Source organism: Engystomops pustulosus, chromosome 1 (assembly GCF_040894005.1).
Source record: "Engystomops pustulosus chromosome 1, aEngPut4.maternal, whole genome shotgun sequence".
Lineage (NCBI taxonomy): Eukaryota > Metazoa > Chordata > Amphibia > Anura > Leptodactylidae > Engystomops > Engystomops pustulosus.
Window position 1 is genome coordinate 78,170,200 of NC_092411.1, and position 22,432 is coordinate 78,192,631.

The window sequence follows — 22,432 nt, forward strand, 5'->3', positions numbered from 1 at the left end:
TGTGCTCACTCAGATCAAATTTATTCAATTTAACAGTCATCCTAGCAGGGTCAGCACAAAAAAAAAACAACAACCCAACAAATGCTTTCCAATCAAACACCTCACTAAGGAAATGTGATTTTGGACTGTATTTGTCCACTTGTAAAAGAACCGCACCCATGAACAATCCTAGCCAAGATATAACCATTATAGAATCCAGTACATTTTCAAACTGGTTTTATTTGTTACTCTGGATGACTATAAATAAGTGTTTCCACTATGGAAAAAGAAAGTGAACACAGTACATTTTCATGACTGGGGAATGGATTCGTATCTGAAGAATTCAGCTGAAGGACAAAAGCTTAGAAAAAAAAACAACCTGAATGTTTAAACTCAGTTTTTTTTTTTAAGTTGCAAGTCCCTTGTAAAAAATAAAAGAACAAGGCTCTAGTTGACTTATTGCTTCTCCTCTTCTGTTTTCTCTTGCTTGGCATCATCTTTGTCTTGAACCTTGTTTTCTTCCTTTACAGAGAGTTCTTCTAGTTTTTCAGCCACTTTATCAGCACTATCATTTTTGGTCACATCTGCTGGGGAAAAAGGCCAAATAAGTGCCATCAGCAAGGTAAAGTACAGTTAAAAGGGGCTGTCCAGAGACATACAATTTAGTGCCCATCCACAGGATAGGGACTAACTTGCTGATCGGTGTGGGTCTCAGTTACGGGACCCCGTTGGATGGGGTCTGTTGTATGCACACACAGGCTGCTTTAATCATTTCTATGGCACGGATGGCGATTGCAGAGGGCCATACCCAATGGTCTCCGTTGCTGGAGAACCCCGTTATGTAAAGATATATAACATGTTACACAAGATGGCAGCAAATTCCCAATTAGCTCTTCATTCATCATACTTAAATAAATAAAGCTAAGATAACCCCACCATTATGGACCTTCCATCATGCCATTCTGGTATTTATATGAGCAAAAATTCTAGATCACTTGTCCTTATTAATACCAACATGATGGAGGGGATCCTTATGTATCCTTAGGCAAAACTAACAAAATGGAAGACCTTCCATTTAGCTGCAGTATGTAGTTCCCGTTATACCTTTCTAGAATGGATGAGCATAACAGAAACTAGTTCATGCTATTGCCATCTTATGTAAATCAGGTCTACTAATGCATTCTGTTAAAGCAAATCTACCGTCAAAAGTATGACCCTGGTTTATTACTTACTTGTAGATCCTGGCAATGTGACTGGTAATGCCCACAGAGCCCTCCAGGCTCTTTAGGTTTTAGAAGGAAGGAGGCAATCAATAAAGATTACCGCAGTCACGGTGCCTGAATCTAGGAGTAAGCGGCACTGGTTTATCATGCTTGATTTTGATGGCAAGTTTAATTTAATCAAAAATGTTAATTGTAAAAAAATGAATGCACCAAAACTGCCTGAGATCTATGTCATCAGACATTAAGAAGCTTATTAGTATCCCATCATCATACACAACTTATCTACAGGAAAGACAGTGTACAGATGATCATGGTGTTAATATAGCAGACTGAAAAAGCACTTGAACTGGAGATTGCAGTTGAGCACAGAGTGAGTCTGCAAATAGGGAATTGTATAAGATAATAGTCCTTACCTTTAGTTGCCTTCTCTTTTACTTCATTTTTACATTCTTCAAACTTTGCCTTGAACTTCTGGGCATCTTAAAAAATGTATGATAACATGTATCAAATAATCAGAGTACAAAACCGTACAACTACAGTACTCTAAAGACAATTTTTAATTTAAATGTACTCAGGATATATAAAAAAAAAAAAAAAAAAAAAAAAAAAAAAAAAGCTTTCACTTATCAACAAAAATACAGCATTTCAGATATAATTGCAACCTGTCCATCAGTCCTGGTGTACACAATTTCAGTTGCCTCTAGACACGACCCTGTAACTTCTGACTTGGGGGAAGCCGTGACGGCAGTGCAGCCAAGTTTCTCTCAACTCCCTGCACTCTAGCCCCGCCACACTGCAGTCCAGGACAGCTCACTCAATGGTACACACACACCGCTGTGTTACACAGACAGTTCCTGCAGGCAGCAGGAGAACTACAAGCTACAGACAGATAAGTTCTTTATCTGGTGAGGCACAGCAGATCTAATGTGTAGTAGAATAGCAGAGATGTAGAATATCTGTGTAATTGTGTGCAATAGATCTCATCACTTCTGATCTGTCTCATCTCTAGGTGTCAGATACTAGCACAATGTTCAGAAGTCAGATGAAAAGTGTATATAAACCTGCACCCTGATAATCTACCACATAACTAGATGGATCATAATGTGTCCGCTTAGAGAATCCACGCCCAAACCCTGGTATTTTGCACTGACCATCACTGAGTAAGAGGAGCTAAAACGGAGTAAAATTGTGAAGTTAAAAATGATCTTTGTGTTATCACTAGGGAATTGAAATTTGAGAATTTTCTTTCATTGCAAAACCCCTTTAACCCCTTAAGGACGGAGGGTTTTCCGGCTCATTTCTCGCTCTCCAACTTCAAAAATCCATAACTTTTTCATTTTTCCGTGTACAGACCTGTGTGAGGGCTTATTTTGTGCGTAACAAATTTTACTTTCCCGTAATGTTATTTATTTTAACATGCCGTGTACTGCGAAGCTGAAAAAAAATTCCAAATGTGGAAAAATTGAAAAAAAACCGCACGTGCGTCACGTTCTTGTGGGCTCAGTTTTTACGACTTTCACTCTTCGCTCCAAATAATACGCCTACTTTATTCTTTGGTTCGGTGCGATCGCGGTGATACCAAATTTATATAGGTTTTATTGTGTTTTAATACATTTTAAAAAATTAAACGAATGTGTACAAAAAAGAAAAAAATTTTTTTGCCATCTTCTGACGCTAATAACTTTTTCATACTTTGGCGCACGGAGCTGGGGGAGGGGTCATTTTTTGCAAAATGAGGCGACGTTTTCATTGCTACCATTTTGAGGTCTGTGCGACATTTTGATCATTTTTTATTTCATTTTTTATGTTATGTAAAAAGGTGTAAAAGTCGCATTTCGGACATTTGGGCGCCATTTCCCGCCTCGGAGGTCACCGCCGGCCGTAACCGTTTTTATATTTTGATAGATCGGGCATTTTGGGACGCGGTGATACCTAATATGTTTGTGATTTTTACTGTTTATTATGTTTTATATCCGTTCTAGGGAAAGGGGGGTGATTTGAATTTTTAATATTTTATTAATTTTTTTTATTTTTTAAACTTTTTTTTTTATTTTTTTTTTCACTATCTTTTAGACCATCTAGGGTACATTAACCCTAGATAGTCAGATCGCTCCTACCATATACTGCAATACTTCTGTATTGCAATATATGGCATTTTTGCAGCACATTCATTACAATGAGCCACTGGCTCATTGTAACGAATCTGCAGCTGCCAGATAGCCTCGTGTCAAAAGAAGACACGAGGCTACCATAGCAACCGATCGCCGCCCCCCGATGACGTTCGGGGGCGTGGCGATCGAAAAAAAGATGGCGGCGCCCACGCGCCGCCGTCTTTTAAACGCCGCCCGCGACTTTGCGGGCGGCGTTTAGAGGGTTAATAGCCGCGATCGGTGCAAGCACCGACCGCGGTTATTAGCGGTGGGGGTTTTGTGCAATATGCAAAAACCCCCACCTCTGTATGAAGAGGACTCAGCCCGTGAGCCCTCTTCATACAGCCCTTATACCTCTGCGCCGTAGAGCTACGGCGCAGAGCGTTAAGGGGTTAAACTTTAAGGGCACATGTTTATACACAGTTTTGTCAGTTATCCTGGATTGAATTATTTATGTCCACTAGCAGGAGGCAGATGTAAGATTATTAATGAAAATGGATTTAAATAGAACGTGCCAACAGAAAACCCATCCAAAAACCACACACAGGAATTTTTTTTTTTTTTTTTTAAATGAATGCTGACTGATCCCATGGATAGAGGCAACAGTAGAACATGATTAAAGATGTGGTACTATGTACCAGACATGTAAGCGGGCAGTTGCAGTACACCGTACGTCTATCCCGCTCCCCAAAACTGTTTCTCTTCTCACAGCCAGGGTCTGCTCACCGCCCCTACCTCTTTGAGGGAGTGGTTTAAGATATAGCAGAGCCTGAACACAGATCCATCGTCTCTACTGAACTGGCTACCCCACCCTCAGGACTTTCTTCAGGCATTAGCAGTGTCAGAGTCAGTGAGAAGGGGGGTAGCTTGACTATACGGCAGAATCCTGCCTCCATGACGAGAACATAGGACAAAAAAAAATAAAATCTTTAGAAGAATGGTGGCTCTAGTCCCATGGATAAAGGCATCAGTGGAACATGCATAAAGACATCCAACATGTATTGTGTGTGGTTTGTGGACGGATTCCCTGGTGACAAGAGTTCCTTAAAGGGAACCTACCACCCCGATTCTACCTATAAAGGTAGAAGGTGTGGTAGGTGGATGGATGGGACGTGAGGATAGCCCTTTTTTGGGCTAATCCTCACGTCCCGGGTGTCTTTTAGAAAACTTTATTCCATTTATATGCAAATTTTTTTTATGCGGCTACTGGGGCGTGGAGTAGCCCGACATGAGGCTACTAGTCGCGGCTACTCCACGCCCCAGTAGCCACGTTACTCCGCCTACCAGGTAATCTTTGGCGCACAGCTCCTGGTAGCTGCGCGCCCTCGTCCGGGTCCCCTGCGTTCTGCGCATGCTCCAGAGCTACTGCGCATGCGCAGAAGGCCAAAGATGCCGAGGGAATCGGACGAGGGCGTGCAGCTACCACGAGCTGCGCGCCGAAGATTACCTGGTAGGCGGAGTAACGTGGCTACTGGGGCGTAGAGTAGCCGCGACTAGTAGCCTCATGTCCGGCTACTCCACGCACCAGTAGCCGCATAAAAAAAAAATTGCATATACATGCAATAAAGTTTTCTAAAAGACAATCGGGACGTGAGGATTAGCCCAAAAAAGGGCTATCCTCATGTCCCATTCATCCACCTACCACCCTTTCTACCTTTATAGGTAGAATCGGGGTGGTAGGTGCCCTTTAAACTCTCCCCTGCTACATTTTAGCTTCTTGACGAACACCACAGCATTCACTCATAGGCTGCAGTAGTCACATGTCACAGAGACAATGTCACCATTACACATTTCTTATAAGCAGCAAAGTGCCTTCATTCTAACAAAGAAATGAATCCAAATTATGTGGAGCTGCTGTGTACCTACAGGATTACTGTAAAAAAAATAAAATCTAGGAAGCCTGACATTTATGAACTGCTTCACCAACTTACCATATCTGAAGTCAACGTAAGGAGACAAAGCACAGCACAACCCCTGTAGCATGGGAACGATTAGTAGTAAAATTTTGTGAACACAAAATACTCACTCTCTGCATTTAAAAATCGAATGGCCAGTAGCTCAGGTTTAGGAGCTTCATCTGCATAATCTGCATATGTATTCCAGACCCATGCTCTGTCACTACCTGCATTGGGTTTCAGTTCCATTGATGGCGTCACTGGAAAACAAGAGGATCAGTTCATCATTTTACTTTAGCAATTGTAATATACCAGAGCTTGAATAAGTTATGCAATTATAAATTGACTCCTGTCTAGCTGCTTTTCAATGGCTGAATCTTCATTAGAAGAATTAAAAAATAAATAAAGTTTAATGGCAGAATTTAGAAACCTTTATAACAAGGCCTTCACTATGTTGTCCAGAAACCAAACATTTATCGGTTTCTCTGTCCAATGTCCTTCTCTTGAAGAACATAAATTTACAAGTTACATGAGATGCAAAAAAGAAAGCAGTTTTAGTCTAGAACACACACAATCTCTCTAGATTTTGGTTCCATAGTACCATTTCATAGGGATTAATAGTTGTAATGATATATGCGGGATTAGTATTGTGGATTGAGGGCCCCCACCTGTTTCCATCTACAACTCTTTGGTTCCATAATACCAAATACCATGATATCACATACATTGAACATGTGATGGCAGAGCCAAAATGTGGCCATGTACTGTATGTACAGACGTAATCTCAGATTAAAGCAACAGACAGCCTTCACATGTTGAGTCAAATAAAGTACATCTACCACCAGGATGAAAGACTGTATGCAAATGAGCCCGAGAGGCTCCAGGCTTCATTAACAAATATGGAACCCCTCAGGCTCATTTGCATACAGTCCATCTTGGTGGTAGATGCCCATTGTGTTTAAGGGAACCTACCATCACGTATCTACCAATAAAGGTAGATCGGGTGGTAGGTGCATGTGTAGGACGTGAAGATAGCCCTTTTAAGGGCTAATCCTCATGTCCCCGCAATCCTATGATAACTTTTATTTTACTTATATGTAAATTTTCTGAAGAGGCAACAGGGGCGTAGAGTAGCCGGAGCTGAGGCTACACGGCGCGGTTACTCCATGCCCCAAGTAGCCTCTTTGATCCTCCTACCAGATAGCAGCGCGCTCTCGTCCCCAAAGCCTGCCGTCTGCGCAGTGGCTCCGGCGCAGCGACAAGCTCCGTGGACGAGGGCACGCAGCTATGAGGAGCTGCCCGAAGCAAAGCAAAGAGGCTACTGGGGTGTGGAGTAGCTGCGCTGTGTAGACAAAGCTCCGGCTACTCTACGACCCAGTAGCCTCTAGAAAATTTACATATTAGCGAAATAAAAGTTATCAAAAGATTACATCCTTATAGGTAGATCTGTGGTGGTAGGTTCCCTTTAAAGTCAAATTCTCATCCAAGCATAAAGCAGATTTGAAAATTTTCTTGCAAAGTAACTGTTTACAGAAGTATTAATAAAGAAAATACATTTTTATTCTAATTTGCTGCACTCTAAAGGCTGAATTCTGTCCAACAGTCTAAATGATTAATAAACAATAAGGAAAAAAATAAGATACATTTCTGACAGGGATCTTTTATTCTTTAATTTTTATTGCCTACCATAATGGTTAGCACATATTTTCAGTGTCTTATCTCTTCTCATCAAAAGGCGAATTGTTCCCTTCTCCTTATGTTTAAGTAGTTTAACATCACCAGTGCCTCGTTCTTTCCACTCAGGGGGGTCATTTTCAGAAGCAAATCGAAACAACTTTGCCCTCCTGCAGAGAGATGCAATAGTTATTCTGGTTATATTTTACTGTAATCACAAAACAAGGCGGTGGGAAGAAAACACACACATTGGCTGAGAAATGTACGGAAAGGAAACCATATTACAAATAAAAGCAGAATACAATAGTTTCAAAATATTACAATCTTCTGAAGAACAGGGGTCTTTCCATCTTTAAAAGAGAACCTGTCAACAGGTTTTACCCCTCTGAAATACTAGACCACATACATAGGGTATGACTTTTCAATATTACCTAGAAACATGATTTCAGTGTCATATTAAAGATGAGGATCTGATCTTTCAGATAATTAAAGAAATGTGATTTTTCTCAAAGGAATTCACCACAAAAAATATTATATATTTATAGAACACCATTAATTACATGATACTGTATATTCATATTTTCTACCTTGATGATACTTATGGATAGACAACTACCCCCGGAAACCTTATGCAGTAAATTGCCCTTGCTGCAGCTAAGTGTCGGTCCCCTTTTTGCACCTTAACTGCTGCGGAAAAAAACAGATTGAGTGGGGAGGGACGAAGATGGTAAAGGGACACAGTTTTTATGAAGTGTATAAACTGGAAGTGTATAATGTTGTTTTACCAATCCCATCCCTCTTGTAAATGTATGCTGCTGAAGAAGTGGGGTAAATAGATCCTGCTAAAAATCAATATTGCACAAGGCAAGGAAGGTGAATGAATCTACAAGCCCCAATAGCATACCAAAAATCAACGCACAAAGCTTTTGAAATTTCCAATTGCACTTAGAATGTAACTATTTTTAGCAGTGAGATACCATGGAGTATGTTCAGGTGCAGGGATCCTACTGTCCCCTGTAGACAAGAAGATAACTTGCATGCCAAACTTGTTTTGCCTTTGTCATGAAGAAATGTAAAACTTACATTTTAAATAACTCCTGTTCATCTTCTTCAAGAGTCTTAATATCCTGTTCTGGTAATGAAACAATGGGTTCGAAATAAGGATCGTGATTGGCTTCTTCTGTGTTCTCAACAGAGGTATCATGCTCCTTTTGGGGTTCCTGAAAAATAAGGACCATCATTTAGCCAACAAGTCAGGAGATTTACACCATGGAAAACATTAAAGCGTAACTGGGAAGTTATGATTTTACCAAATTATTATGCGATTCCCCACAATGTATGACAAGGTGGTGGAGGGGAAAAGCATGAGGTGCAGAGAGACAGTTCTGTAGAATCACTGACTGGGATGGGGGAACATGGGAGATCTTGTACCTCACTATTCTGTGCTGGAGACATCCACAGTTCTGAACACATCCAGCTCTGCTACATACAGAGACATCCTCCTCTGTGAGCAGCAGCCCCTCCAAGGAGTCTGTAAAGTGTGTGTAGATGTGTTTATAATATGGACTCGAGGGCTCGACCACACAGGGAGAGAAAGCAGCTGCTGCAGCACTCAGATAATCTGAGGAGTATAGCAAATAAACTGCTGGATTTAGGCAACAAAGATAATAGGCAAAGTTGTTTTACATCCCAAGAGCTACTGATTTGTCGAAAAAAGCCTTTACACTTTAATTATACTACTTAACACATGAATTCACAGGCTGGAGGATAACAGGCTAGATTGGTGTCAGTACGTCTGCTGAGAACCCCCCCCCCCCCCCCATCACAAAAACAGGACCCCAGTGATCCAGAGAATGGGGATCCCCTAATGGGTGGAGCAGCTCCATTCACCATCTGTCTGAGATAGAGGAGCACTGTACTTGGATGTCTCTGCTACTCGCTTAGAATAAGAGCAGCATGGTAGAAGCTCGTCTTGTGGCCCCTAATATTAGCGAGAAGGGGATCCACCTTCTCCAGATTGCAGGAGTCCTGCTGAATAGGGGATAACTTAAAAACGTTGAACAAACCCTTTCAGTGACAATGACAGCTATGATGATCTTCACACACAAAAAAAAATTAATCCAGCTCCCCTCCAGCCTCAGAGCATCTTCGGTAAGGCAGGGATACACCCCTTAGCTGGGGCAATACCTGCACAAAAAAAATCTAAACGATCCAGAACTGCAATCACTTCAGATTTATTCATTATTATGTTCACTTTGGAAAGATCCACAGTGACATTCCAAAACAGCGTTACCCTACTTAATCGTGAAGCCATGATTCAGGAGGATTACTCCATTTGAAATATGCTGCCATGTCACTGCGCATGTTTTTTAATATACACTGAATAAATGGCAAGTGTTTGCACTTGTGCTGGACCGTTTGGATTTCTTTTTGATGAAAATCTCCATTCCTGGAAACCTGGCACAAGCCATAAAAGTTGTACTGTAGAACACATTGAAACTAATCATTTGTGTTCTTACTTCCAAGGGGGAACGGTTTTGACAGAATTGTGCTGAACCAGTGCTCTGTCATCAAAATCTCCTCTAACAATAGTCATCGACATAATACAGCTTCACATGCACGTATATCTGTACATCCTCATTTCCATTTAGGAGCCGTAAACAAACCTTTAGTGTTTTTTTTTTTATTTAAAATCTTAATTTTTATTAACAGTATCAGACCCCTCACCCTTTTATAATCTAAATGTCTGCTGTTTAGATTAGTACCATTTCAGCATTACCACATTTAGACCATTGTTTCACTGCTTTGCCACAATTTTTTGTGATTTTTTTTGCAATAGTTTTACTGTTGAGTGACCCAACATGAGGGCTCTTAAGAAATCTACCACCTACATAAACAAGTAGATCTGATGGTAGATTCCTACTTGCACCCTCATCGCTTACCTAATTATCATGCGCTGTTAAAATCTGAAAGTCCTCAAAAGTTTTAGTTATGACAAATTACCTTTAAAGGCTACTTGGGTGGGGTAGCCTTACCAAGCACTGGAGCTAAGGCTACTTCATACCTGAGAAGCCATTGGTGTTCCGCCAACATGCACCTCCTCATCGTACTAATAACACTTGCGCTCAAGCTTCAGGAGCACTGTTGTCTACATCTGCACTCCCAATGTAGTGCCACAAGCACACGCAGGTAGGCGGAACACCAATGGCTACTCTGTGCCCTAGCGGCTCTTAAAGGTAATTTGAATTACAGCCCACATCTATAGCAGCACCTAGTTGCAATAGACTTTACTTTCTGGTGGCTATAATCTAGAGGCCTCTATGTAAAGCAGCTTTCTGTTACCTCTGCATTGAATAACTGCTATAGTAACCAACCAGAAGCCTGCTACAGCTCTAACTAACAGCAGAGGGGAGGAGCTTTGAAGATAATCAGTGAGTAATGGGTGTCCCTCAGAGTTGGCCCACACAAGGCATTCCTGCCCCATGCACTAGGTGTATCCTGCGCCAGGTTATAGCACAGTTATACACCAGGCAGGGCTTACAATTGTCCACCTAATGAATATATCAGAACCTCTTGCTATATGTAACACACAGTTACGGGCTGAGGGAATATCACACATGAGATAAATCAGGGACATACCCTGCAGAACAGAAGCTGCTGAGGCTTATCCAGCGCCCTGATCACTTGGAGGGAGTTTGGGAGCTGATAACAGAACAATAGACTGCACAGGACTACAGGAAAGTAACGCACACTACTACTTCTCACCATGCGGGGAATGATGCGGTGCCGCGGCTGTACAGGCAGAGCGGGGGCGCAGGGCTGGGCACGCACCAGGGTACCACCGCTCTGTGCCCGCACGCTGTATGTACCCGGCGCACCCACAGCCTTACTCTGCCGCATCCTGGGCACTACACCCAGCCGCGACCCGCTACCGCGTCATATGCACTACACCCAGCCGCGTCCCGCTAACGCGTTATGTGCACTACACCCAGCCGCGTCCCGCTACATCTCCCTCGCCCATGACAAGAAGTTGCACTTGCGCCGAGGCCCCCGCCCCGCCACTCGCCGGCCGGCCCGCCCCGCACACACACATCGCTCCCCGTTTGAACTCTGAGCGTTCCCGGACAGCACAGAGCGGAGACAAGCAGGGGAGCACATATCTACCTTGGTGTCAGCCATCGGGGGAAGGATGGAGGCGGATTACGCGGCACGGCTCTGAAGTGCTAAATGTCTCTCTCGGTCCGCGGTTTCGCGCTGTTTTTCCTCCCTCCCACTAGCAGCACGTAAAAGCGTGCGTCACGCCGCAACCACTAATATGGGACGTCATGCAGCGTCTTTACCAATATGGCTGCTCAGAAACTTCACCACAACATCATATCCGGCAAAATGTAATTTTGAATCAGTTTTAAGACACCCTAAACTGCATAATTATTACACCTCCGGCAATTTTCTATATAATATGTACGCAATTGTCTTTTATTATATAGAAAAAACTATGTCAATTTAATAAGCTTCCGGAAACTTGAGGTGGTGCCAGAGGTCATTTCCGGTGTCGTCAGTAACATGGCGCCCCCCTTGTAAGAATCTCATGCGTTGCAGAGGTAAAGAGGCTGCGCAGTTCGTATAGTGAAAAGACGTTATATCTTTTTTTGTGGAGCTGGGCTCCAGTACTAGTTTTTAATCTCTGCTGTATACATGTTTTATATAATGTGACTGCTGTGTGTACAGACCGCATGGGCGCCGTATGTTACTGTAGCTGCTCTCCCTACTATTTGAATCTCACCTCTCATACATCCACATGTTATGGAGCTGCTCAGCTGTGGATATAATGCTGCTATCCACCACCGATTCTATACACAGTTGCATGTCCATATATCAGTTAAAACACGCTCTATATAATAAAATACCAATCTAGAAAAACCTCTTTCTTGCAATGAGACATTCAGAATCATTATGACAAGTCTTAGTTCTCTTATAAGGTTTAGTTCACAGTCTTTACAAATGTTTAGATCCCATCTGCGAAGACCTTTGTTCCCTCTAGTAGACTGTGATTCTGTTATAGTTCCATGCATAAAGCTCTGACATATGACATCTTATTTTACAAGTTTGATCAGTGACTGTATCTGCTTTGTCCTACCCCAAGAGTAGAGGAACAGAGGACTTTACTGACCCTAAAATATACCCTGTGACAATTTCACTTGTACACCAAACATTGGGTATAACTAAATATGTCATTCTCACAACTGCTTCCCTATAATAGCCCCAGGGTATCATCATATCTCAAACAGGGCAAGTTTAGACAGACTTCACTCACCCTTTTTTCTTTTAGAAAGGAGCAGCTACACTTGACAGGAGGAATGCCTCTAGGCAACTTGTCTGATGTGATTGTGGATGCCTTTTTGACCAGTGGCTCCTGCAGTCTGGATCTTCTGCTAAGGTTTAGCCAATCTATATCAGGCCTTGTGCACATGACTGTACAAGCAGCTCAGCTTTCTATTGATAGGGGAGGGAAGTGGCAAGGAGCACTCAACCCTCCTCTATCTTCCTCGGCCATAAAGCCTCAACATCTCAGGCTTGAAGATGAGCGGGCCCATTCTAGAGCTTCGTTTAACCCAGACATGTTGCTTTTGTGTGCAGTGTTTGGTAGATATCACAGCAATTTGGTTGCAATTCACCAAGTCACGTGACCATTGGAGTATGTGCACACACAGTCTTTGCAAAGAAAATGTGAAGAAGTTGTTAATAAATCAGACGAAAACCCAACCTCCAAATTTCAAACGTTTTTTTAAAACTCATCTTTTTAGGCAGGCCTATCACACTCATTATGAAATATCAAATCTCGTTACTAATCCATCCTGTGTCCTCTTCCCGTCTGTTATCTGGCAAACACTAGATATATACCAAGCTCCAGGTTTCTTCACCTTGGACCTTGTTTATAAGATGGCGGCTGATGTCTGTTTCAAGCAGCAGCATTTTTATTTATTAAATTATTTTACACTGTTCCCTTATAAAGAATGGCTGGACCATTCTACCTCTTGTGTCAACCCCTTCATCTTAATAGAATCTAAGCTCTTGTAGCTCCATGTGATGTACGATTATATTTTTATATGTCCCCTATGATTTGAAAAGTGCTACAGAATATAACAGTGCTATATATAGATAAAGATTACTAAATGATTATAATTAATAAATGAAATGGAACTTTCTGCTGGCTATTCAACCGGTATGTTTTTGTTTTTTGTTTTTTTTGCACAGTTTTAATAAATATGGCATGTGGGCAATCCGCTGCTGAAAAAGGCAGGGCCATTCTGGCAGGACATATATCCGGTGAAAGTATTAAACAGGTTGAATTACAAATTTTAAGTAACATCCTAGAACAGTGGTGGCGAACCTATGGCACGGGTGCCAGAGGTGGCACTCGGAGCCCTCTATATGGGCACTCTTGGAATCACCCCGAGTTAGAGTTTGCCAAACAGGACTTAAGGCCTCTTGCAGCCTCAGGCAGCCCAGGACCTTAGAAGGAAGCTACAATGATGATCCAAACTTGTTTACCTTCATTCTACTGTATTGGTGTCCTCGGGTGCCTATACAATTTAAACCTGTGACAGAGCAGGTTGTCGCATCGGCACTTTGTGAAATACACGCAGGTTTTGGTTGTAGTTTGGGCACTCGGTGTCTAAAAGGTTTGCCATCACTGTCCTAGAAACTCAGTAGAAGTGTCAGAATACTTGCATTCCGGTAATTGAAACTTCTGGCAGTTACAATGGCTAGGGAATACAAGTGAATAAAGTGATTTTCATATGGGACAAGTGCTTGATTTCCCTCTGTGGGACATCAGATGCTTTTACTTTATTTTGTGAATAGAAGATAATTTTAATTTGTGAGACAGACCATTCCTTTCGGAGGGGGATTTTGGACTTTGTTTACAGGGAGAGTAAACAAGCCTCATGGTAAGTGGTACACATATAGCCATATACAGGAAAAACAAACATGCATGTGCTAAATGGTTAACATTTTTGTGCCACTTATAAAACAATAAAATATCTTCCTATAATTTATAGAAAACAGGTATAGCATTACATAGAAAGTAACATTTCAAATGAAATCTTTGCAACCAGTAAACTAGAAAAACACATTTTCCAGAACTTCAGAGTAATTTTCACAAAACGTAATGTTCAAACTTTAAATTGATTGTTTCTATAATATTTAATATCGTTGATTGTCAAACTGAGCTTTCTGAATATTTCTTTTTTCTAGGACCAATTACAACATGGAAGGCTGCCTTGATGATCCGGCACCAATAAATACAACTAAACTTGAAAATACAAATGATGACAAAAAGCTAGAAACAGATGAGGCAATGGCTCATGGTGATGCCGAGGAACTACTTGAAGATGCTCCAAAAATTGATACAGCAACAAGTGAAACTGCAAGTAATATAAATGATGGTTCAGAAGAAATCGGTGATGCTGGAATGTACAGATATATTAAGGATGATCTCTTTACATCAGAGATTTACAAAGTAGAGATCCAAAACTTGCCTAAGTATATTGGCTTCAGTGATGTTAAGAAATTCCTTGCTAAATATGGATTAAATCCTCATAAGATCAAACTCATGCAGAAACAAACATTTGCATTTGTAACCTTTAAAAGTCAAGATGAAAGGGACAAAGCTATGAAAGTCATACACGGGGTAACATGGAAAAACCGTGTATTGACTGTCCGACTTGCAAAACCTAAAGCTGATCCTATAATGAAGAAAAGAAAACAAGATGATGATGAAAAGGAGCAGTCAAATAGTAAGAGAAGGGCCGTACAGGAGAACACTCAGGAGGAGCCCCTCAGCAAGCAGATTGCAGATGTGGTGACTCCATTGTGGCAGACTCCATATGAAGAGCAACTGAAAATGAAAGAACAAGAATGTGAACACGTGCTGCAGAGGCTCACAAAGTAAGTTTTTACCATCATAAGCTAAATTGTGTTATAATCCTTTACATACAGGGCCCTGGTATCACAAACCAGAATTAGCAAATTGCCCTTTGTGTCAATTAAAACCTATGTAAATTAGATAGTTGGTATTAATTTATTCCAAACCTTTAAGAAGTCACATACCTCTTTATAAATTTGTCTACAGTAGAAGAAATTAACAATTTTGCCTGCTTTAAACAAATGCTCAAAACTTTGCACCATTTACAGACCTTCTTATTAAAACATTTGACTAAAACTTGTCTTCTTGGAGACCATGAACACTTTGCAAAGTTATAGAGCAATAAATAAAATGACACATTTTGCTTGAATGTTTACAAATCCATCATGTGCTACATTTTATAATAAGACCTTTATTCACATACAGATAACATATTTTGCCACAGGTTACAAATCAGAGGCCTTATGGTACATGTATACAAACATGTGCATTTAATCGGCATCTAATGCTGTGAAAGACGATTGTAATAAAGACTGCTATTCCCGTTTCTGTTTGCGGCTTGGGAAGTCTGCTCAAATGAGCCCATACAGATGAATTTGCCTAGGTCCATGTTTTGAATTAATTGATAACACATGGACAAAAACAACGTTTGTGTTGTCGGGATCTGAGGTAGTGGACCCACTGAGCCACTGCAAGCGATGACGTAAGCTGACGCCTGGGAGCAGAGTTTAAGTGGCACCTGGTACTTACCAGAACTCGCTGCAAAGGCGGCTTGGACTGTATGCGGCGGGATACCTGTGGTCTCTCCACAGGAGCGTTTTGCTCGTGGTAGTGGTCAAGGCGAATCGGCAGAAACGGCAGAATCAGAGTCGTAGTTAGGTAGGAGGTCAGGACAGGCGGCACTGGATTGGAGTCTGGGATGTAGCAAAAGGTCAGGAAGTGGAGCAGAGGGCACAACAGATCACAATAGTCTCAATATAGCAATTTCTTTCATGCAACAGGGCAGAGGCAGGCTATATATTAGGACACCGCGTGCTGGCCCTTTAAATTTCACAAAGATTGTGTGCACACCGGACCACCGTAGTCGTCACTGGAGCGTGAAAGGGCAAGTAAAACTGCAGCCGACACTGAGGTACATGTGTGCGCCCGCGACCTGAGGCATAGGTCCATTACAAAGAAACAAACTAAGCAACATATAAATACCAGGAAAGAGGTTTTCCTTGTATTTATGTGGGGTGTTTGCAGACGTTCCCTCCTGTTCCCAGTATGAATGTATGCCCACTTCATACTTTTGTATAGAAGATTCATCATACCGCTATGGTGGAAGCAGATTGCTTTATCCCCACCCAGGCTCTCCATAGATGCTGCTGTCATTGAAATGTTTAAGAGTGTTGCCTGAATTCAGCTGAGAAACTGCTACACCACAAATGGAGCCACATGCTTCTGCTTCTTACTTGTGTTTGATTTAATGTCTGATTTTTTTTTTTTTTGCCAGGGAAATTGGAAACAGTAACAAGGCCCTGTTACCATGGTTATTTGTACAGAAACAGAAATATAATAAAGTGTGCTGCCCCTTGGAAGGAGTAAGGCCTTCCCCAGTCCAGGTATTTTTTTTCCTTATAATGACTTTGCTGTGGATATAAACATTGCATGTTAAATAAAACCTTCACAGATGGCAAAATAACTGTGGTATCATATTAGGTATCATGTCATTGTAAATATTGAAAACGAGTTTTCAGTCGCTGAAAGAAGAAGCAACTTCTTGACATCAATGTCAAAGGTCCCTTCTTTTCATCCTTAAGGAGAACCTGCCATTTAAAGGAAACCTACCACTACAGATCTACCTATTAAGATAGATCCGGTAGTAGGTGCATCTAACGTATGTAATGATATCCCTTTTTAGGGCTAATTTTTAACACCTCTCTATCTTTGCTAATCTGTAATCAGTAGGATCAAAGAGGCTACTGGGGCGTGGAGTAGCCGCGCTGTGTAGCCTCCGCTCCAGCTATTCCACGCCCTAGTAGCCTCTTTAGAAAATTAGCATATTACCCTGATTAAAGATTAGTAAAGATAGAGGGGAGTAAAGGGTTAGCCCTTAAAACGGCTAACCGTACATATGTTAGATGCATCTATCACCAGATCTACCTTAATAGACCTTAATAACCTTCATTAAAAACTTTGGTTAATTGAAAATATTCATTTCCATGTATGCTATGTTAAAATAATCAGTTTGAACTTGAATGCAACTCACCAGATGTGACGCCTCCAATGACACTGCATAGTAAATTTAACTTGCATTGCCCGGCCTCCTTGTTCCTGATTCACAGGTCTTGCCGCTAAGACATGCTGCTGTGTGGAACATTGAGAGAAAGCACTGTCACACCATCAGGCACTTGATGTCACATGACCAAGGTGATGTTGTCTAAGGTCCTGTTACATTTGCAACGTACCCCATGTAGGTATCTGATCACATGAAATCACTGCATAACTCCACAGACTTCTACTCCTCCCTATCCTCCATGGAGGCATTCTGTGATTTCATGTGATCAGATACGTTTGCAGCGTCTACTCCATGTATGTAACAGGACCTTTAGATGACATGACCCTGGTTGGCTGATCTGGACACGCCCCACGACATGTCTACTTTATTCTTTGGGGCAGTACGATCACAGGTATAGCCAATTTCTATAGGTTTTATAATGTTTTCATACATATACAAAAATGAAAACCTCCTGTACATACTTCGGTGTACGGAGCTGTGGGTGGTGTAATTTTTTTGCGACTTTTGACGTTTTCAATGCTACCATTATAAGGACTGTACAGCCTTTTGAACACTTTTTATTGAATTTAAATTTTTTTAAAAAATGGCAAAAAACCGATTGCGAAATTGCGTCGGCGCAATCGCGATGTCTCGGCCCATGCTCACTACGCCAGATATACACAGAGATACTGGAGTAGGAGGGCGCACATAGCTCAAAATGAGCGCTTCTCCTCAATACTGAGCAAAGGGTCTGAATACTTATGACCTTGTTTTATTTCAGTTTTTCTTGTTCACCGTATTTACTCATGTGTAAGCATTTAGTTTATTTTCAGAAAAAAAAAGTGCTGAAAAACCCAACTCTGCTTAAAAAAAAATGAACGTACATACTCACTTTCTGATGCTCCACGTGGCTCCTCTTTATTCTCTTCTTCAATGGTAAAAGAGCGTGCAGAGACTCATCCATACACTCATGTCGTCGGCGCTCACTATGACGCGGGGGCACCACTACTGATGTGATAGTGTGTGCCTCAGGGCAGAGCGCCTGATCTGTTACCAGTGAAGAAGAGAAGGAAGGGGAGCTGTACGGAGCATCTTATCTGGGCATTACATTATCAGGGGCGATTTTATTTTTGCGGGGTCTGCTGCTTGGCATTTCATATTTGCGGGGTCTGCTGCTTGGCATTTCATTTTTGGGGGGTCTGCTGCTTGGCATTTCATTTTTGGGGGGGTCTGCTGCAGTACATTTCTTTACTGGGGGAGGCTACATGGGGCATTTCATTACTAGGGGAAGATGTGACCAATGCAGTTCCCACCCTAAGCTTATACTCAGATTGTGGCAAAATTATGGGCGTTGACTTATACTCGAATAATAATATATATATGTATGGTAATAAATTAGGAAAAATATCTACATTCTTTTTTTCTGTCAAGTTGGTGTGCAGAGTGTAGATTAATGCCAATTGGCGGCAATGAAACAATGAGTGAAATGTTTTAGGGGTCTGAATACTTTTCGTACCCACTGTATTTTGAAAGGAACATAGCAGCCGTCTGCTTTTTCACTTTACACTTTTTCCATTATTATTACTGGAAAGTGGTTATACATATGATATATATATATATAGTGCACCCTCAAGGATTTAGCTTCATTTTATTGTATCTACTTTTTGGATAATGTTTTCATCAATGTCAATTCTTTCAGACAGAGTATAGGAACAAATGTGAATTTCTCATTGGTGCTGGTGCTGGTAACGAAGACAAGACTGTGGGATTTCGTCTGGGAAAATACAAAGGAGGAACTTGTGCAGTTGTGGAACCATTTGATACTATTCACATTCCCTGTATCACCAAGAAGGTTGTCCAGGCTTTTCAAGAATATATACGGTAGTATAATCATTTTTAAATCATACTCTGCAATGTAGGTTCTAAAGTCTGATGAGTTTTCCAGAACATAACAGCATTTTTGTACTATAGATGCCAGGAATATTTAAAGGGTCGTCCTATACATATCTACATATCTATCTTGATGTAGCTTTATATGTGTTCACAGAGCTTCAACATACGTAGTGTACAGCCCAGAGACGTATGAAGGTCACTGGAAGCAGCTTACAGTCAGGAGCAGCAGAAAAAGTCATGTTATGGCCATAGTGTATTTTCATCCGCAGGTATATAATTTTGATTTTATGTGCTGTTACTTTGTGTAGTCAATAATTTTTATATAGGTAAATAATGATGTCTCCACAGAAACTAAGCAAGGAAGCTCTGGCCGAATTGAAATCTTCTCTTGGAAAGTTTTTCACAGATGGTGCAGGAAAAGATAGTGGGGTCACATCACTTTATTTTGTGGAGGAAGGTCAAAGGTCTGTTATTTCAATATACTCATTGTCTGACTTTTTTGTTTCTTTGTAGTCTAATTATTTAGCAAGAATCAACAGAAAACAGTCTATCACCACTCATTGCAATGAGAAAAATGAGGCGCAAAGAAATACATAGTAAATTTTTGTGGTATTTTAACTACACTATAAATGAGGCTTTCCAGGAATCGCAAAAAAACGAAGAAATTAATATGTATTTACACTGGTCTAGCCACTGGTTCCAGGGTCTGAGGCTATGACACAGAGTTTAACACTGCTAATAATGGGATAGATCGCCAAGCACAGCCCCCCGGCAATTTTTTGTCAGCTTCATTGAGATGTATGTACTACAACAGTCAAGCGCAGCCATCTGCTCCATCTCCTGGAGCGACCAGGGTCTGGGCGATGAGGTATCTGGGATCCCTCATATTCGTAATCTGTGGGGGTCTCATCATGGAGACCCCCACCGATCAGCAAGTTAGGCCCTATCCTGTGGAGGAGACTAAATCTGCAAGCTACAGACAGATAACATTTATATAGCAAGGATGTATATGCAGAGCTCATTGTTTGATGGATCTAATCTCTGATCTATCTCACCTCTGATCATGTGTCAGATCTCAGAAGCTAAATAAAAGGGTAGATTAACCCTGGACCCTGATAATCTAACCAGATTGTCAGCTCACAGCACTATAGGGATTATGTGTCTGCTTAGAGGGGAAGAGGAAAAAGTTTACTTGCATCCCCCCCCAATGACATCTGTTCCTGGTAATGGCAAAAATTAGCATGGTCCTAAAACCTGATGATGAACACCGGCCCCTTTTTGTTTCCTGACTTGAATGTTTGCCATGTCATGCTTATTATAATGGCAAAATCATGAGGGATGTGCAGGACCCTCTAGGGTTGCAAGTTTGTTTTAAGTAATGGTAAAAATCTTCTGTTCATGATAACTATCTGGCTTTGTCTTAGTATTTGGTGTATTGGAGATTATTAGGGGAGGTATAAGGTTGGCCTCTCACCATGATAGGTGACGAGGATGTAAATCTACTGCTGTAGTTTGCTCTCACTACATTGTTAAAATCAGTATCAGTAATTAAAAATCAACTTAAAAAATATTTATTATCCAATCTTGATGTTTTTTGGCAGAAAATCTCCAAACTTGGAAGACTTACCCGTGGAGCACGTGACTGGGGACCAATACATATATGAAGAACTGCTAGGCCTTACCTTTCGGATTTCACCCCATGCTTTCTTTCAGGTACCAAACTGTTTTTCTGAAAAGGAGGTACTGGCATATATTTGGTTGATTTGGCCAGCTGTTTTATGGTTTCCTTTGCATTCGTTTTAATAAACCTTTATATCTTTCATTACAAATTAGTGTTAAATTGTCTTAAACCTCTTTTTATGTGTGTTTTATATACATTATAAATCATACATTATTGTACATCTACAGGAGATGCCATAAATGCTCGTAAATCTAAAAGATATAGGTCCCACATCTGGGAACTGCACCTATCCATTAAATAAACCACGACTTATGTTTCTACACCCCCGTGGAGAGTCGAAACTTAGCAGTGGTCTTCTTTTATAGAAGTATATAAAAGTAAGGAAAAACATAGCTCAGATATGCAATAAATATATTACATGGGAAAATCTTTAATTATGTTGGCTGCATTGGATTTGTGTTTCTGTATTGAGTGTATTTTTTTAATTGAAATGTCATATCAACAGGTAAATACACTTGCAGCAGAGGTTTTGTATTCAGCCATTGCAGACTGGGCTCGTCTGGATGAGAACAGCACTGTATTGGATGTTTGCTGTGGCACGGGAACTATTGGAATCTCTCTAGCTAAGGTAAGTGACTGGTTTCATCCGTTTAAATCGAGAACCAATTTTCTATTATTATTTAGACATATATAAATTCCATGTATACCTCACCAATGACATCCTATATTATCCAAAGCTACAAAAAGTTGATCCTGCTCTTGCCTCTCCCAATGTTAGCCATCTACGGCCTGGATCTTATGTGGTTGTGCTGATGTTGAACAGCAATGAATTTTCTTTTTTCTACCCTGTTAAAGAAAGTGAAAAAAGTTGTCGGAATTGAACTGTGTCAGGAAGCCATTTCAGATGCCAAAGCTAATGCCAAGATCAACAGTAAGTACTAAGTTGCCATTTTTATAAATTCTGTACAAGGTTAATGGAGCTCTGAATCCTACCTTTTTATAGTTGTCAAAATCAAACGTGCTAAACCAGGGACGCTGATCCAGTCACCATGACTGTGATAATCTTCTTATATTTTATCCATGGTCTCCTTTCTTCTGAAATCAAAATTTATAATTATACTAATGCTCCAGAAGGCTCTGGGTGAGCTGTTTACAGAGCCCTTTTGTGCACAGTGCTGTTACACTGTGCAGAAGCAGGTCTCCCTGCTCCCTTTGCCTTATGTAATCTCACATGGTGGGACGAGGAAAGTGCTCCTGCCTGTGAAGCTGCAGCACATAGGGGCTTTGTTAACTCCCCAGAGCCCTTCTGGTGCATTATCATAATTTTAAAAGTTGATTTTAGGAGGAAGGAGGCCATGGATAACAAATAGAAGAGAACCACAGTCACTGAGTAAGTATCCCTGGTTTAAAATGATAGACTTTCAAGGTATATTTCTTTTAATCCTCCATAAGAAAAGCAAGGGAAATCTAGCTCTGTATCATGTCTGTTTTGAAAAATTATATAGGAACTAAATACAAAATGTATGTTGCTTTATTGCAGACCTGAACAATATTGAATTTCGATGTGGCAAAGCTGAAGACATCTTCCCTAACCTTATAAACTCTTATACTGCGCAGAGTCCAGTGGCCATAGTTGACCCGCCAAGGGCTGGACTTCGTAAGTACAAATTTCTGATCCACCGCTATTTACTCTTGGCTCAATGATGGGAGCCATCAATGCTAGTAAATATGGCATGTCATAGCTCAGCCA

General features: G+C 41.0%; 2 protein-coding genes and 1 non-coding gene across 5 annotated transcripts in view; 1 reads left to right on the forward strand and 2 right to left on the reverse strand.

Moving 5' to 3' along the window:
• RANBP1 (RAN binding protein 1) lies at nucleotides 1-11,224 on the reverse strand. 2 transcript variants are annotated; one of them, XM_072144467.1, is made up of 6 exons: nucleotides 11,086-11,224; nucleotides 8,005-8,141; nucleotides 6,934-7,091; nucleotides 5,379-5,507; nucleotides 1,616-1,681; nucleotides 1-563 (listed from the first exon to the last, which is right to left on the reverse strand). In XM_072144467.1, the coding sequence occupies exons 1-6, from the start codon at nucleotides 11,098-11,100 to the stop codon at nucleotides 436-438; spliced, it is 633 nt and encodes a 210-aa protein (XP_072000568.1). In that variant the 5' UTR covers nucleotides 11,101-11,224; the 3' UTR covers nucleotides 1-435. The 2 variants fall into 2 exon arrangements, with proteins under 2 accessions (XP_072000568.1, XP_072000567.1); XM_072144466.1 differs by having other exon boundaries at nucleotides 1-566.
• On the reverse strand, nucleotides 1,455-1,582 carry LOC140087980 (small nucleolar RNA SNORA77). The gene has a single exon (XR_011850049.1). It is a non-coding gene; the product is annotated as a small nucleolar RNA SNORA77 (small nucleolar RNA).
• The window catches only part of TRMT2A (tRNA methyltransferase 2 homolog A), a 19,021-nt gene continuing 7,733 nt past the window's right edge, over nucleotides 11,145-22,432 (forward strand). The window contains exons 1-10 of one of the 2 annotated variants that reach the window (XM_072144464.1): nucleotides 11,145-11,309; nucleotides 14,179-14,871; nucleotides 16,344-16,452; nucleotides 18,808-18,989; nucleotides 19,156-19,270; nucleotides 19,350-19,465; nucleotides 20,603-20,714; nucleotides 21,188-21,310; nucleotides 21,538-21,613; nucleotides 22,223-22,339. In XM_072144464.1, coding sequence (XP_072000565.1) covers nucleotides 11,266-11,309; nucleotides 14,179-14,871; nucleotides 16,344-16,452; nucleotides 18,808-18,989; nucleotides 19,156-19,270; nucleotides 19,350-19,465; nucleotides 20,603-20,714; nucleotides 21,188-21,310; nucleotides 21,538-21,613; nucleotides 22,223-22,339 — 1,687 coding nt within the window. In that variant the 5' untranslated portion in view covers nucleotides 11,145-11,265. Of the gene's footprint in view, nucleotides 11,310-11,390; nucleotides 11,523-14,178; nucleotides 14,872-16,343; nucleotides 16,453-18,807; nucleotides 18,990-19,155; nucleotides 19,271-19,349; nucleotides 19,466-20,602; nucleotides 20,715-21,187; nucleotides 21,311-21,537; nucleotides 21,614-22,222; nucleotides 22,340-22,432 lie in introns of those variants that run through there. The other variant, XM_072144465.1, reaches the window with a different exon arrangement.

Bases quoted from the DNA above. Each gene is read 5' to 3' on its own strand.
- RANBP1 (XM_072144466.1), bottom strand. The intron at 5,508-6,933 runs GTAGGCAATAAA...CTTGTTTTCCAG, and splicing joins AATATGTGCTAACCATTATG to TGACGCCATCAATGGAACTG. The intron at 567-1,615 runs GTAAGGACTATT...CTTTTTCCCCAG, and splicing joins AAAAGAGAAGGCAACTAAAG to CAGATGTGACCAAAAATGAT.